The 13,912-nt window shown below is 46.6% G+C and overlaps 4 protein-coding genes across 4 annotated transcripts; 3 read left to right on the top strand and 1 right to left on the bottom strand.

Moving 5' to 3' along the window:
• Positions 1–905: 905 nt before the first annotated feature.
• Positions 906–1,753, bottom strand: T069G_01639 (complex I intermediate-associated protein 30 (CIA30) domain-containing protein; the record flags this gene model as incomplete). Its single annotated transcript, XM_056168849.1, has 2 exons — positions 906–1,588; positions 1,675–1,753. 2 exons carry the CDS (start codon positions 1,751–1,753, stop codon positions 906–908), a joined length of 762 nt encoding a protein of 253 aa, XP_056034165.1.
• A 477-nt stretch (positions 1,754–2,230) lies between these two features.
• On the top strand, positions 2,231–3,317 carry T069G_01638 (tim44-like domain-containing protein; the record flags this gene model as incomplete). Its single annotated transcript, XM_056168848.1, has 2 exons — positions 2,231–2,483; positions 2,626–3,317. 2 exons carry the CDS (start codon positions 2,231–2,233, stop codon positions 3,315–3,317), a joined length of 945 nt encoding a protein of 314 aa, XP_056034164.1.
• A 1,412-nt stretch (positions 3,318–4,729) lies between these two features.
• T069G_01637 (RNA recognition motif domain-containing protein) lies at positions 4,730–7,554 on the top strand (the record flags this gene model as incomplete). Its single annotated transcript, XM_056168847.1, has 10 exons — positions 4,730–4,805; positions 4,863–4,893; positions 4,961–5,026; positions 5,097–5,342; positions 5,405–5,534; positions 5,595–5,685; positions 5,747–5,934; positions 6,024–6,267; positions 6,321–6,391; positions 6,460–7,554. The coding sequence occupies 10 exons, from the start codon at positions 4,730–4,732 to the stop codon at positions 7,552–7,554; spliced, it is 2,238 nt and encodes a 745-aa protein (XP_056034163.1).
• Positions 7,555–9,492: 1,938 nt separating this feature from the next.
• T069G_01636 (carbon-nitrogen hydrolase domain-containing protein) lies at positions 9,493–12,888 on the top strand (the record flags this gene model as incomplete). The annotated part of the gene is made up of 5 exons (XM_056168846.1): positions 9,493–9,628; positions 9,726–10,052; positions 10,117–10,129; positions 10,209–11,946; positions 12,004–12,888. The coding sequence occupies 5 exons, from the start codon at positions 9,493–9,495 to the stop codon at positions 12,886–12,888; spliced, it is 3,099 nt and encodes a 1,032-aa protein (XP_056034162.1).
• Between the last annotated feature and the right edge of the window lie 1,024 nt (positions 12,889–13,912).

The raw sequence follows: 13,912 nt of genomic DNA, 5'->3' as shown, positions 1-13,912 counted from the left end.
ACCCCCTAACAACCAATATAACCCACACAATGGATTCTATTGCACCTTTTGAATTAGGTGACCAAGTTATATCATGCACGGTGCCCGCATTCCATTACGTTGTGTATTCGAAGAAGGGGGAGCATTGGCCACGTTTACTTGACAACACTGCCATAAGCTTGTACTGTGGTTTCGGAGAAAACAGGAAGCTGAAATTATTTGGGAATGGCAAGCAGGCTTACTAGGAGGAGAGTGAAGGTAGCAAGCCCTGGGACTGGTTTCGATATGATATTGCATGTAATGATACCTAACGCAACTCAAACACTTTTGATGGATGCGTCATATAGTCGAATGCATATGAGACTATGAGTCTGATTTCTACGAAAGTGTTTACGTGCCCGTTGATTGCGGTCAGCTATAGTGGAAGTTCACAGGCGGTGGTGGTCGTGAGTACTTCAGCGAAGCTGGATCGTTGCCTTTGGACAACGAGATCATTCAGCCGAGGCCACATTGACTGACCAAAATAACATTGTCTAAACAAGTATATAACAACTTGCTCGATCGAGAATACTCTGTTGAAACATGGACATCTGCTTGCTTGAAAAAACGTTGCTGGAACAAGATCGGGAATCCTGTATTTGAAAGGGAATGAGTAAGTCTCCTGTAAACAAGAGAGCCTGCCAAAAGTGAATAGGTTTTGGTCCACAATAGCTTGTTTAGCTTGGACCACCTTGGTTGAATGAAGCCATTCAGATTGATCACAGTTAACTAGATATATTGTGGGCGAAGTTGAACAATGTCGCCTTGCTCAATCATATCATCTAGCTTCGTAGTTTCGTATGCCAACGAAGCGGATAATCTTCTCGCTCATACATGGTGGATCAATCATTTGCATGGAATTAGTCCAACATGCTACTGCTGCGATTTCACCACTGAATCTTTTCGCCCTTCCTGTTCTTCAGTTCCCCCTCCTGTGTTTCTTTCGTCGTGCGTGTCTCTTCAGCTCCATTTGTTGCCCACACTCTCTCGATGCAGAGCTCAAAGGGCCCTTCCACGCGATCCGTCAGCCCGATGCCTACACTATAGACTCTTTGTCTTAAAAGCTCTGTTTGTGGCTCAACGACGAAGCCATGGTTTGTGCGCACAAAGTCATTCCACCGAATGAGAATCGTTTCCCATTGCCCAGGGCGCTTTGTGAATAGCCGATGCTGATGGAGGTCTGTTGGCTCCACACTCTCTGTCTGTACGTTGACGTAATATGCTCTGCCATCGGATTTGATCCGCAATGCGAGATATATGTAAGGGTCTATATCCCAAACAGAGCGACCGAAGACTGTGGGCGGCTGGTCTGGTGTCCGAAACGCCGCATAGCCTGTCCGCTGAATTGCCAAGCGATCTGGTGGGAGTGAGGTCGAGATGTGGCCGTAGAAGCGTGCGTGAGACGGTGAGGAGGAGGAAGTCGAAGAATGGATGAAGTCGAGACTGCTGGTGGAGGAGCCGCCGATCAATTTGTCGGACATGACAATGCAGTTGCTCACGGAATCGGCGCTGTGGAAGTCGTAGAGCTCGCGGGGGCCTGAGGGACCCTTGACGGCGTCGAGGTTCCAGGCTGATGATGCGAATGTTAGCGACTTCGAGAGCATTTGAGGAATCCGAAGGCATGTATATGCAATCAGAGGGCGTGATGCTAGTTACCTATACTGGAGCGCCTCTTGAGCTCGTCAAAGCTCCGCGCAAGGAAGCTCTTTGCAAGAAGAGGCTGCGTGGCTCTCATGATGGGCAAACAAGCGTATTGACGACAGTAACAGCGGACGAGCCAATCGGCTCACCTGAAGTTGAGTAACATGAGAGATTCTGCGTTGTGAATTACACAGCAGACAAATCTCTCAGCCTTACATCTGATTGCGGGAGACGATGTGCAGCCGTTTGGTGTTGAGAGAAAGACCAAACATGAAGAGGCTAGAGATTCGCACGTGGCAGGTGGTGTGAATCTTGGCTCTTAGCGAGAAGCCTGACCATTCTAACACCCCGCACAGGGTGTGTCGGCATCTGGATTATTATTAATCCACCAAATTCATCCAACCGCAGAAGTTCAACACCTGGGCCGGCTTTTTAGAGATTGTCTTGGTGGGATGATGACGATGTTTGGATGCTGAGAATCGGGCATAATTCCTTTGAAAAAAGGCAGAAGAAGTCTCTTCCACTGTCTCATTTGTACGATTTAATCAAGATCATGTCTCCCGCCTCCGCAATGCGCTCAATCGCGGCACCGGCACTTCGCCATGGCACTGCGAATAATCTTCCAAGATGCGCCGCAAGGCCATTGGCCGCGCAGATGCTTCGACAATATGCGACACAGCCATCAAGGAGCAGAACAATGAGAGAGATGGATCGTGCGGCTCGTGCTGGCTCAAGCAGGATGACAAAAGAACAGAGCATCTCGCAGTTGCAGAAAATGGCAAACGCAGAGTACTTCAAGGATGGAGGGGGTCCGCTGTTTCCAGGTTCGCGCATGTCCTCAATTCTCTAACCATCTGTCTCCTTGCTTTCATGATGTCTCATGATGAAATTGGCGTCTTATACCTTTACCATAACAGGCGATGTAGCTGAATGCACTCTGGCTAACACAAAACTCTCTCTCGCTAGGCACATTTGTAACCCTCCCGTTATTTCGTCTGCCGCTAAACCCTGCAGATTTCGCGCAATATCAATGGAGCAGGCTAAGACATTGGGTGATTGAAACCGTTTCTTTGCTCAACTTCAAATTGAAATCCATGCCAAATTGGACGACTCGACCTCAGTGGAAAGCCCGCCGCGGCAAGATTGCGCCTACGGCCAAGGCTCTATATCAGGAAGTGCTAGAGGCTTTTGCTGCGGGAGACAAAGCGACACTCGAAAGAATTTGCGTCAATGACTTTGCAAAGAAGCTCATTGCGGCAATAGACCGCCGGAATCCTCGAGAGCGGGTTCACTTCAAGGTTACCAAGTACAACAGCTCGCTCTTCTATCCCAAGCGAATAGCACATCAGATCCACCAGATCAACATGTACGACAAGAACCTCATGACAGAACAAGCCGTTGTTGCCATTTCATCCACCCAGCAGGTGTCTCGGTATGATGCGTCTACAGGAGAGACGATCCCTGGCAGCGTTAAGATTCAAGACAAGGTGGAATATGTGGTGCTCTCCAGACAGGTCAATGCGGTCACATTCGAATCGGACGCGTGGAGAGTTTGGGGCACAACATCTCCCACAACTTTGGAAGCATATCTGGAAGAGAAGGAAGCTATCGACAAGGAGCAGGCGAGACGAGCTGGATGGAAGCCTGCGTCCAAGTAGCTGCTTAGGTTTCTCGGTTTCTGGGTGGTAGAACAAACGAGATAAATCCATGCTATCAATGGATGTGATACTATATGCTGTATCACAGGCATTTGACGTGTAACGATGCTGACGCAGAAAGACTTGAAAATGTAAAGTACAATGGAACTGGACCGGTAAATGTATTAGTAGTACTCAAGAATTACAGTAGGAGAGTGGAATATATTAGAATATCTTGATGAGGTAGCATACAAATCGATTAGTTTGTGCACGATTTGCTGATTGACAGGAAGCTTGAATGGACTCAATTGTGGGGGTTTCGGTAGAGTGTTTCGAATGGTAGCCGACGCAACTCATTGTGGTATGATTACTATTCTAATTAATGTGATATTTCATAAAAGTAGTCTTGAAATTTCTGTGTTCATAAAATGAGTGATATGCCATGGGTAAAGCTGTTTCAACAGCTGTCTTCTTGATATGAGGATTCTCACATGCCCTAAAGTTGGTAAAAAGCCGAGATAGCCTCCCAAAATTCTTTGAAAGATTGCGTACGCTGGAGTCCCTTCATGATTATATCTCCAATCTCCATTAGATGAGTTTTGAATTCTACGATAACAACTCTACAATTTTCAAGTCAATTTTGATGCATATTGCTTTGGACAATTATCACTAATGCTATTGGCCTTTACTTGGCCTTTCCCCTAACCTCAGGGAGTTGACGGCTGCTACCAAAAGTGGTGCCAACTGTAGGCTGTTTTACTGTCAATTTCTTGCCATCTGCTGGCACTGCTGTGATTGGGTTTCCGGGCAACCAATCAGTCCATCTCCAATCCATTTGATGTTTACCCCCCCTCTCCACTTCACTTCCAATCCTCAACTTTCAAATCGTCCACTATCAACCGCCATTTTCAAGGCCAAACCTCATCCGGATTTGCAAGTCTTCCACCACTACAAAGCAGTCCAAAACTGCTCTCAGAATCATCTGTTTCTCAGTCGTTACCCTATATTTACTCTTCTCTCTTTCTTGGAGGGAACCCCAGTCGCGTTTTGTCCATTGAACTCCATCGCGGCCGATTTTGGGCCAGTTTTCATTGCATTAGGCAGAGTTTCTTTTACTAGTCCCTCTTTTTGAAAGCAAGTAGGTTGAACCTGCGTACATACACGCGGCCTCTATCCATCTTCTCTTTTTCTACTTCTACCTTCTTTTCCCCTTTCTTCTTTGCGCTCTCGCTTTACTTTCCTCTCTTTTCCCACAATTTACTTCTCTTCCACCTCCCTTCCATCTCTCCACTGCTGTTCTTTTATCTGTTAACATTACATTATTTCTTCTCTCTTCACTGCCAACTTCTACTTCTTTCCCTTAATCACAAACATTGACACATGTTTTCAGAAAGGCAAAGATGCCAGCGCATTCTTCTCTTCGCCATCCGAAGATGACACTCATGAAAGCGTCGTCCTTCGACATCCTCCGCCAGCTCTCGTCTGATCAAGAGAATGTTTTCAACCCTGGTAAGTAGCATGCTATATCTTCTCGCTTCCTTCTTCTCGGTCGCTAAAATTGCAAAGGCCCACGTAGCTTGCCAAAACAGGATAACACGTCAGTCATTCCCAAGCTTGTATTGTCTTCAGAGAAAAGGATTCCTCGGGTTCTAACAGTGTCAAAGTCCTAAGCGACCTGCCTCGTCCGGCAACTTGATTGCCCAGAGTGCCAAGTGTGCCGAGCATGAAAGGTATTCATGCCTCTACCCTCAGCCTTGTGCCCTTGATTTCTCATGCTGTATACTAAACTTGTTTGTCTAGCTCACTTGCCTTTCAAGTTGGAGATACCAACAATGATGATGTATTTACCGATCGACCAGTATCAGGAGCGGAGTGTAGAGTCTCGTCCTCGAAAGGAGATGAGCGTAGCACTGAGGAGGCCTCAAACGGGAGCGAAGAACAGGCTTTGCAAACAGACGTCGGCAACTGGTCTCTGGTTCCTCGTGACCCTCTTCAAGTTGATGCTCAGAATATTTATCCATCGTCAGCCTGCGTATTTGTCGCCAAGTAAGTTGCTGTTATATCACCAAAGTCCCATCCTCAAGCGTTTGCTAACCAACACTTTCAAGTCTAACCCAAGCCTTTGACGATCGAAAGCTGGAAATCGAAGTTACCAAGTACTTCTCGCAGTTTGGTACCGTTTTCGTCAAGATTCGTCGAGATAGTCGCCAGATGCCATTTGCTTTTTGTCAATTTACAGTAAGCAGAGATAGTACGTCTGATTTAACAAGCACATGTTATTTGCTAACTCGATTACAGTGTGATGCCGATGCCGAGAACGCCGGAAAACATGGAAACGGCTCTGTCATACTCGGTCGCCCTTGTCGCGTCGAAAAAGCCACCGCTCATTGTAGCTATACCACTCCTCTTCGGTCGTTTCAAGATGGCAAACTAACCAAAGTCCTCCATAGCATGCTTTCTTGTTTATAAGCTCTCTGGAGCTGAAACGACTAGACAAGAAGCTATAGATCTTCTTGGTGCCCTAGGACCAATAGCCAAGGCATATCCTCTGGATCTCAACGGCCACAAGGCAGAGAATTTCCCGCCTGCTATTGTCGTTCATTACAAACGCTATGACTCTTCGCGATCTGTAACAAAGGTATGTAATGTATGCTGACTGGTTATCGCCTCCTTCTTCCAGCTTAATTTGTATCAGAATCGAGCTAACATCTGATTCCGCGATTATAGGCCTTTGAGGGCCACCCGGTTTTTCGCGTTGACGCATACGACCCCAAGGCTGAGACTCGGCAGCAGCACAAGAAAAGCGACCAGCAGAGCTATGCACAGTACGAGAAAGACCGTCGATCGGCATATTTTGGCAATTTACCCTTGAATATGACGGCGGATATTCTGAAGTCTCTAGCAAGCCAGTGCGGCAAAGTGCTCTGTGTTGAGGTTGCGACAAAAGAAATTCCTCAAGTTGGTGACAGGAGTAAGTGTTCCTTTATACGCTTGCTCATGAGTCGGACTAACGATTGAACTTAGCTACTACAACATGTTTTGGATTTGTAGAGTTTGTCCGACCCGATTCTATTGACAACGCTATCATGAATTATGTAAGTTGGCTCTGTCTTTTGGCAGAGGTCCTACACATTGATGCGGCTATCGCTAACGCTTCTAATAGCACCGCAAGCCTATTGATGGCCATATTATCAAAGTTGAGAGGAAGCGTACGAGAATGTTCAATGGGCCTTCTTACGCCACTAATGGCTCTCAAAGAGGAGCATTCGTTGGCGCTCCATCTACTTGGCATGGGAACAAAGGGGGCAATCACCATGGTCGTGGCAACCGTATTATGACTGCTGACAGTTTCATTCCTCCAACTGCAGGGTTATCAGCAACATATCTTCCAACCGTGCTCGACAACGAGGAGGATAATGAAGTCTCTCCTACAAAGGCAGATGGGTCTCATCCTCTTCCTCAAACAAATGCTGGACGCTATACCCACTCCACCATTACCAGACCTACCATCAGCGATGAGAGCTCTGCTGCCTTTGTTAGCCTCCCAATAAATCCGAAGTATAGCTCCACTAGCCAGCTACCGGTTATTAGCTATGTCAAGGAGACCGAGCTTGAAGAAGTAGAAGAGCGCAGCACCACCAAGGGCAGAGATGAAATACAACAGGAGAATTTGACTGACAATGCCGAAGTCAAAGAGGAAGAAAGAGGACCAAAAGCTATCCAAAGCACGCACGAACCAGAATTTTGTTCCAACGACAGTTACCGAGGCAAGTTAGATGAGCATCTCCGCGATTCCAAGGACGTCGAATTTGGGAACAGCGCGACAAATGACGATCAAAAAACTTTGGAAACTCCAACCAAGTCTCCGATAAAGACTACTGCAGAGCCTTCTCCGGCGTATAGTATTGAGTCAGCGGCATCTTGCTTCTACCCAATCATTCAGCCTTATACCTATTCGCCTTATGGATTTCACCCGATCCAATCATTGATGGCTCACTCCATGACACCACAGGGTGGTCCTCTTATGTACAACTCGTTCGGACAGTCGTACTATAGCACCGCACCATATTCCGATGTGTTCACCATGTATCCATTGATGCAACGATATCCAACTGCTGCGGTGGACACTCCTACTCGCCCTTCTACGACATCTCATGGCGTTGAAAATTTACAGGAAGAGTGCCGGAATGAAGCATATGGAATGTCTCCAAAGGGCGGCCAAAACACCGGCGAAGTGGACAAGGGAAGAGCTAACTGAACTGGTGCACATCAACAGAGCCATGGTCTCTATGCTCTTCAGCAATTTTTTTTTTTTTTCGTTTCTTTATCATTTAAATGACTTATCTGCTTCTTTTTTTCTTCTTTGACATTTGTCTTCTACTTCGTCATTGTATCTGCGCTCTTTGTGCATTTTCTTCTGACCTTTCTCTCAATGAGAGTCAAATACTCACTGTGTTTTTCTATCACCCTCAGATGTATCTTCTTTTCATAGCAATATGTTGCCAGGGGCAGCTGATAAATGTACAATCTATTATTTGAAGGATTTCATTATCCTCTAGCCTTTATCGCTGTTCTCTTGCAATACACGCCCACTCTTACAACAATAATGGTAGTACTTACCTCGTTCTCGGATATTTGAGATGGATGAGGGCGTATGATATTTAGAGAGATTAATGTAGTTCATGCTGTCGTTCTATTATTTCACCGCTTCATATTTGCAAAGGAGAGAAAAAAGAGGTAATGGTAGACGGTGTTAACATAACCTATACCTATCCCGTACCTACCTTCTATCCAGATGTCTGCTTCGTTTTTCCGGCTAGTGATTTGACGCTTCGTTGCCGCCGACGGCTTGGCGGCTAATCCTCCTGACCATACATTATTCGAGCAAACTACCGAATAGGCATTGCGTTTCGTCATCGCTCAATGTGTATTCGCTTAGGTTGAGAAATGTCAAAACTCCGCCCTGCAATTTAGTAGGCAGTTTTTGCTTGGGTAGTTCCATAGGTACTTACGTGCTGTCTATTAGGTATTGGCACTTGGTAAGAAAATACTGTGTCGTAGTAATTTCCTTTCTAAAAAGGGGGCGTGGTGTTCAGATAAGCAAAGTACCTATTGTCGCAATAAGTCAAAAGCAGCAGCTTTACGTGCCTATATGAATTGTAGCAAAATATTGGACGTATGACTAGAATGGATAAAAGAAATGAACGTATGCTGGAAATGAACGAAAAGTGTGGAATTGAAATCTTTCGCATGCTAAATAATAAACGGTTAAATAAATCATTATAGGAGAGCTACTTGCCGCGTTGACTAATTGAGGAACGAGTTACTTTACGACGCACGCAGCACTTCGTACATGCCTGGTGCTATTGAACCCATCTTCTGCCTACCTAGATACTAGGTATCTAACAATATCTTTACTTCTGTATGTGTTGTTATCACACGAGTAAACTCTCTACTGAGTCCGCATGTAAAGTGAAGATTTGGGCATGATTTTTGGACGACGAGAAGTATGCTTCGGTTGGTAAGCTGTCACAGGAATTTCTCTTCAATGCAACCGAGTGTTGGTTCAAATTACATGCTAATGGGCCCATTACCCCCGGCTAGTGTTATTCCTCGTTTACTCTAATAGGCTAAGACTCCCACCATCTGTTCGCGCCCAGCAGGTGTTTCCAGTCTGCAGCCAATCCGCGCCAACAGCAGTTGATCAGGATGCAGCGGGGTTGTCACTGAGCGGTTAATATTGGCCTACCGTTGGCTATTACAGGTACCCACATGCGCACTGCTACAGATGTTCAACCAACATACATAACGACAGCGAACTTGTCAAGGACAGATGGGCTACGACAGTTCCGCTGCTTCCTGACCCTCCCACCTCCTTACTTGGCATAAAAGGCGCAATAAGCAGTACTTGTAGTATGTTTTTACTAACAGCCCTTGCTTCGATTTTTCCCAGCCGTAATAGGGGAGATAAATAATCTTGAGGCTCCCATTCACACTAAGAGACATCCACCCCTCACATCCATCTCGATGCGCTTCTAGCCCGCCTCTTCCTATTCTTCAATATCTACTGAAACTTGACAATACGGACCCTGAAACGGAATTTTTCTCTCTCTCGCACAGATATTAGGAGGCTAGGGGAAAGGGAAGAGGCTGGCTTGGTTATCTTGGTCTTGCGGTCCGAGGCGTTTCGACGAAGATGAGAATCGGGTGCCTGCAGTTTGCACCCCAGGTGGGCGATGTTGACAACAACCTGAACCGTGCCGATGCAGTGCTCTCCAAAGCAAATCCAGAGGATCTGGACCTTCTTGTCTTGCCCGAGCTGGCGTTTTCTGGTATGAATCACTCTATGTCTGCTCCCTGAGCTCTCACCTCATATATTGCGGCGACAAAACACCAAGTGAGTTTGGCAGATGACCTGATTTCCGCTAGGCTACAATTTCAAGTCGCTGCAAGACATCTCACCATTTCTTGAGCCTTCAGGCTCAGGCATTACTGCGCTATGGGCTCGGACGATGGCCTTGAAGTACAACTGCACCGTTCTTGTTGGATACCCAGAGAAAGTCGATGTGTCTCCCAAGTGGCCCACCGGCCCCGAGTACTACAACTCGGCCATCGTGGTGAATGGTGATGGCGAAACAATCGCCAATTATCGAAAGTCTTTCCTTTACTACACAGATGAGTCATGGGCGTTAGAAGGGAATCGTGGATTCTACGATGGATATATTCCAGGACTCGGCAATACTTCTATTGGCATTTGTGAGTCCGCAACCAAACTTTCGTTCCTATTCTAGGCAACATTTTGCTAACAGCGTGTTACAAGGCATGGATATCAAGTAAGTCAGCAGGTGTTGAGCTTCAACATACCTGTACTCTTCCACCGTCATATGTCGTGTGCTAATTTACATTTCTTAGTCCTTATAAATTTGAAACACCATGGCACGCATTCGAGTTCGCCTTTCATGTACTTGAAGTCGAATCCAATCTTGTCATTGTTTCCATGGCATGGATGACCAGAGAGGATCGCCGCCACTACAGTCGAATGCCCAATGAGCCAGACATGGATACATTGACATATTGGGTCACGCGATTAGAACCCCTTATCCGCTCTAATAACGAAGACGAAATCATCGTCGTCTTTTGCAATCGCACCGGCGTCGAAGATGAAGCAACATACACCGGCACCAGTGCTGTTATAGGCATACAGGAGGGAGAAGTGAATGTATATGGTCTGCTGGGGAGGGGTGAAAAAGACTTGCTGGTTGTGGACACGACCAACCCGCCTTATGCCAAGATGGTTTATCGACCAGACGCCAGTGCTTCGAACAAACCTGTTGGCGCGCTCGAACTGCCTTCTCATACCAATGGCCAGACCCCAGTATACACTAAGACACAACATGTTATTGAAGCTCTAGATCCGTCTGTGATCCAGCAGTCACCGCCTACCGATACCTCGATCTCCCCTCAAGTGCTGGATACTACGAAACGCAAACAACCATCTCCACTTCAGTTGATTGGGGAACCCCAGCAAAAATCTTCCACCAAGCAAACAGCGAAACGACGAGCGCCTTCTATCTCAATCCCACCCCCATTCGAATCAGTCGACCATAACCAGACGACTAATGCAGCAGATGGCAATATTCCAACTCCTTCTGCCCCTAGTCCAACCCCCATGGCTGTTCGTCCAAGACTCGTTATTCCGCAGTCACCAGCCTCGACACAAAATCAGCAAACTTCTGAGGATAACCTTCCAAGTGCAATATCCATAAGATCTGCAGAGTCGATACAATCAGTCAAATCCAATGAATCGGAGGTCTCAACGCAAACAATTCGTTCCAATCCAAGACCACCAGAAGACAGCACACCATATCCTCACAGTGGCCTTCCCCTGAGCGGATATCCCTCAAACTCCTTCCAGAATGAGTTTGAGCGACGTATCTATGGCGGCAATGTGACCATTAGCCACGGTGCAGATTCCTTCTCTCCGACATCTCCATTTGCTGCATCTACGACGTCGCCCCGCTGGTTTTGGCGACCACACGACAGCATAATTCGGACTCCTGTCGTCGGTGGAGAGTGGACTCCTAGCACACCGGTCGGGCGAAAAGCAGAACCTTTTCCATGGGCGGCGATCAAGAACACCACTCCCTTGACGAATATAACGAGGGAGACTGAGAGCATAAACGACGGCCCAGTGCTACAGCAGACCAGATCCAAATATTCACAGTCTCCGAGATCGAACACGTCGTCCAATAGAACTGGAAAGTCAAAATCGTCCACAGAGGCGCAGAAGCAGCGCGTAAAGCCCCCCAATGGGAAGAATCCTTCAAGGCCCTCGTCGCCGAAGTCACGGAATGCCAGTCGCTCGGGGATTAGAGGCAGATCTGATTCATCACTAAGCCCGCAAAACATCCCGAGCGCAGTATCGCAGCATATCGAGCAAATCTCTCAACGAGCCGAGTCGAGGAATAGACAGAACATGGATTATCATCAAACCGGGCTAGCTATTGGCCGTCCTTTGTCTCTAAATCTGGCAAACGATGGCCAGCACAGTACTAGAGCAGATTCTGCGATGGATCATATGATACCCATTGTTGCGAGCCCTAGTCTCTTGGGGCCTGGGACTCGAGCATACATACCAACGCCCGTAGCGGTAGACTATTACCGAAGTTCTACAATTGGAGCAACTCCTCCCAATACGTATTCACAGGTGTCTGATGATGGCTCTAAGCCGGGAGGCTATGGCAACAACAGTATCGCTAGTCACCAAGCATTTACCAACAATGCCAAACAAAAGGCTACTCCGATCAACCGCGAAATCACGAAATCCGCACGCTCTGTAAGCAGAGGCCGTCAGCCTAAACGGAGAGCTGCATCTACCGACGCAGCCAAATTTGATCCACAGTCTGAAAGGGCCACCTCTGCGGACTCTGTGATAAATACGATACTGCACTCCAGAGTTGGAAAGCGACACTTCGACAAGGACTCACAACACCCGTCTGATGATGTGCTTTCTCACACTGAGTGTCAACATCAACACCCCCAGAGTGCCCCTGGGGAGTCAGAATTTGAGAGAGTCGAGGTTATTAGTTGTCCTAGTTGTCCGGTTCATGGTCGCCAATCTGCTTCTACTAATGGCTCCTCCAAACGGCTATCTGATCCATCCGGCCAAAGAAGACACTCTATCCGAGATGTGACGTCGGATTTCCAAACTAACCGGATTTATGATATCACCGAGGGACAGAGAGGAACGAAGAAAACGGGACTGAATCACGTTTTGACTCAACGGGCTGCTACCACAGACGTATTGATCGGAGCCAATGATCATTTCTCACATCCTGCTGCAAATGGGCAGATGGGTAGAAGTGATGCCCCATTTGTCAAACCCACCGTCAACACTTTGTCTCCTAAGTCTGAGCCAAGATCTACAAAGTCGAAATTTAATCCTACTACACCAAGAGCAATGATGTTCCTTCCTGCGGATACCTACATCGACAAATTACCCAACACTGAGTTAGGGGATGACGAACAATTACCAACCTGGTTTACTATTGAAAAGAGCGCGGGAAAAGCCGAAGCTGGCTTCAAATCTTGACTCGGCATATTGGCCATCTTTACAAGCGTGCACCTAGTGAGGGGTTTCATATTATTTAGACATAATCCACAGTTTTATAACTACATAACATCTTCTCAGATACCCAATGTATATCTAAATTACTTGATATTCCTCCCTGTCCCCAATACTTCTCACCTTCCCATGAATGACAGTGCCACTGAGCTTTGAGGCAACAATACTTGGTATACATACGTTACTGCACCCATCTGTATAAGCTGAGGTTTAACATACATGGGTTTATAGACATCCCTGGTGAATTCCGTGCTTTGACCTAAGAAGAATTTGACATAAAGCCAGAGTAGATATTCCATCATCTCAGAATAGAGGTAGAGCCGATAAATTGAGGTCCACATCAATACCACATCACTGGAGATGAAAGCTTCGAAATTCCAATGATCTGAGCCTGCCAATATTACTGTACAAAGAATGTCCGGAAAGTTAATCCCAACACTTGCAATTCCAGCCGCCACGAAGTGCAAGAAGAAATATATCAATGTTGTTCCGGGGGTTCCTTCTTGTGGATCCATCGTTACTAAAGGGATGGAATTCAGTTGATCGATAGTGTCTGAATATAGATAATAGACAAGATATGTTAGAATCTAGCAAATATGATTCGGTATTCGCGATATAGTGAGGTGAGACTGATTTGACGTAGTAAAAGGATCTGTGTGTGGGAGGGTAAAAAAAAAAAAAAAAAAATAAACGCCAATGCTGGGGAACGACTGATGTTTATATAGGTATACGTACGCAGTGACTGCGGCTTAATCCGACAAAGTTTTGGAAGAACCTAGATTCGCGCCGCAGGAAATTTCCGAACTACGCCATCAAGATTAAATGGACGCCCCTATCTCACCATGAATACTCGTGTATTATACTTTTGTTGCTCCAGACGACTGTTGCTGCGGCGCCAGAAAGTGAATCTTGTTGATGAGATAGACTTTATTCGTCATCGCGTCACGTTCGAAAATAGCAGTGGAGTGACAATAGAGAAGGGAACTAGATT

This window comes from Trichoderma breve, chromosome 1 (genome assembly GCF_028502605.1).
Source record: "Trichoderma breve strain T069 chromosome 1, whole genome shotgun sequence".
NCBI classification, from domain to species: Eukaryota; Fungi; Ascomycota; class Sordariomycetes; order Hypocreales; family Hypocreaceae; genus Trichoderma; species Trichoderma breve.
The sequence above is the reverse complement of the archived record's forward strand: the minus strand, read 5'-3'. Positions and strand labels throughout refer to the sequence as shown.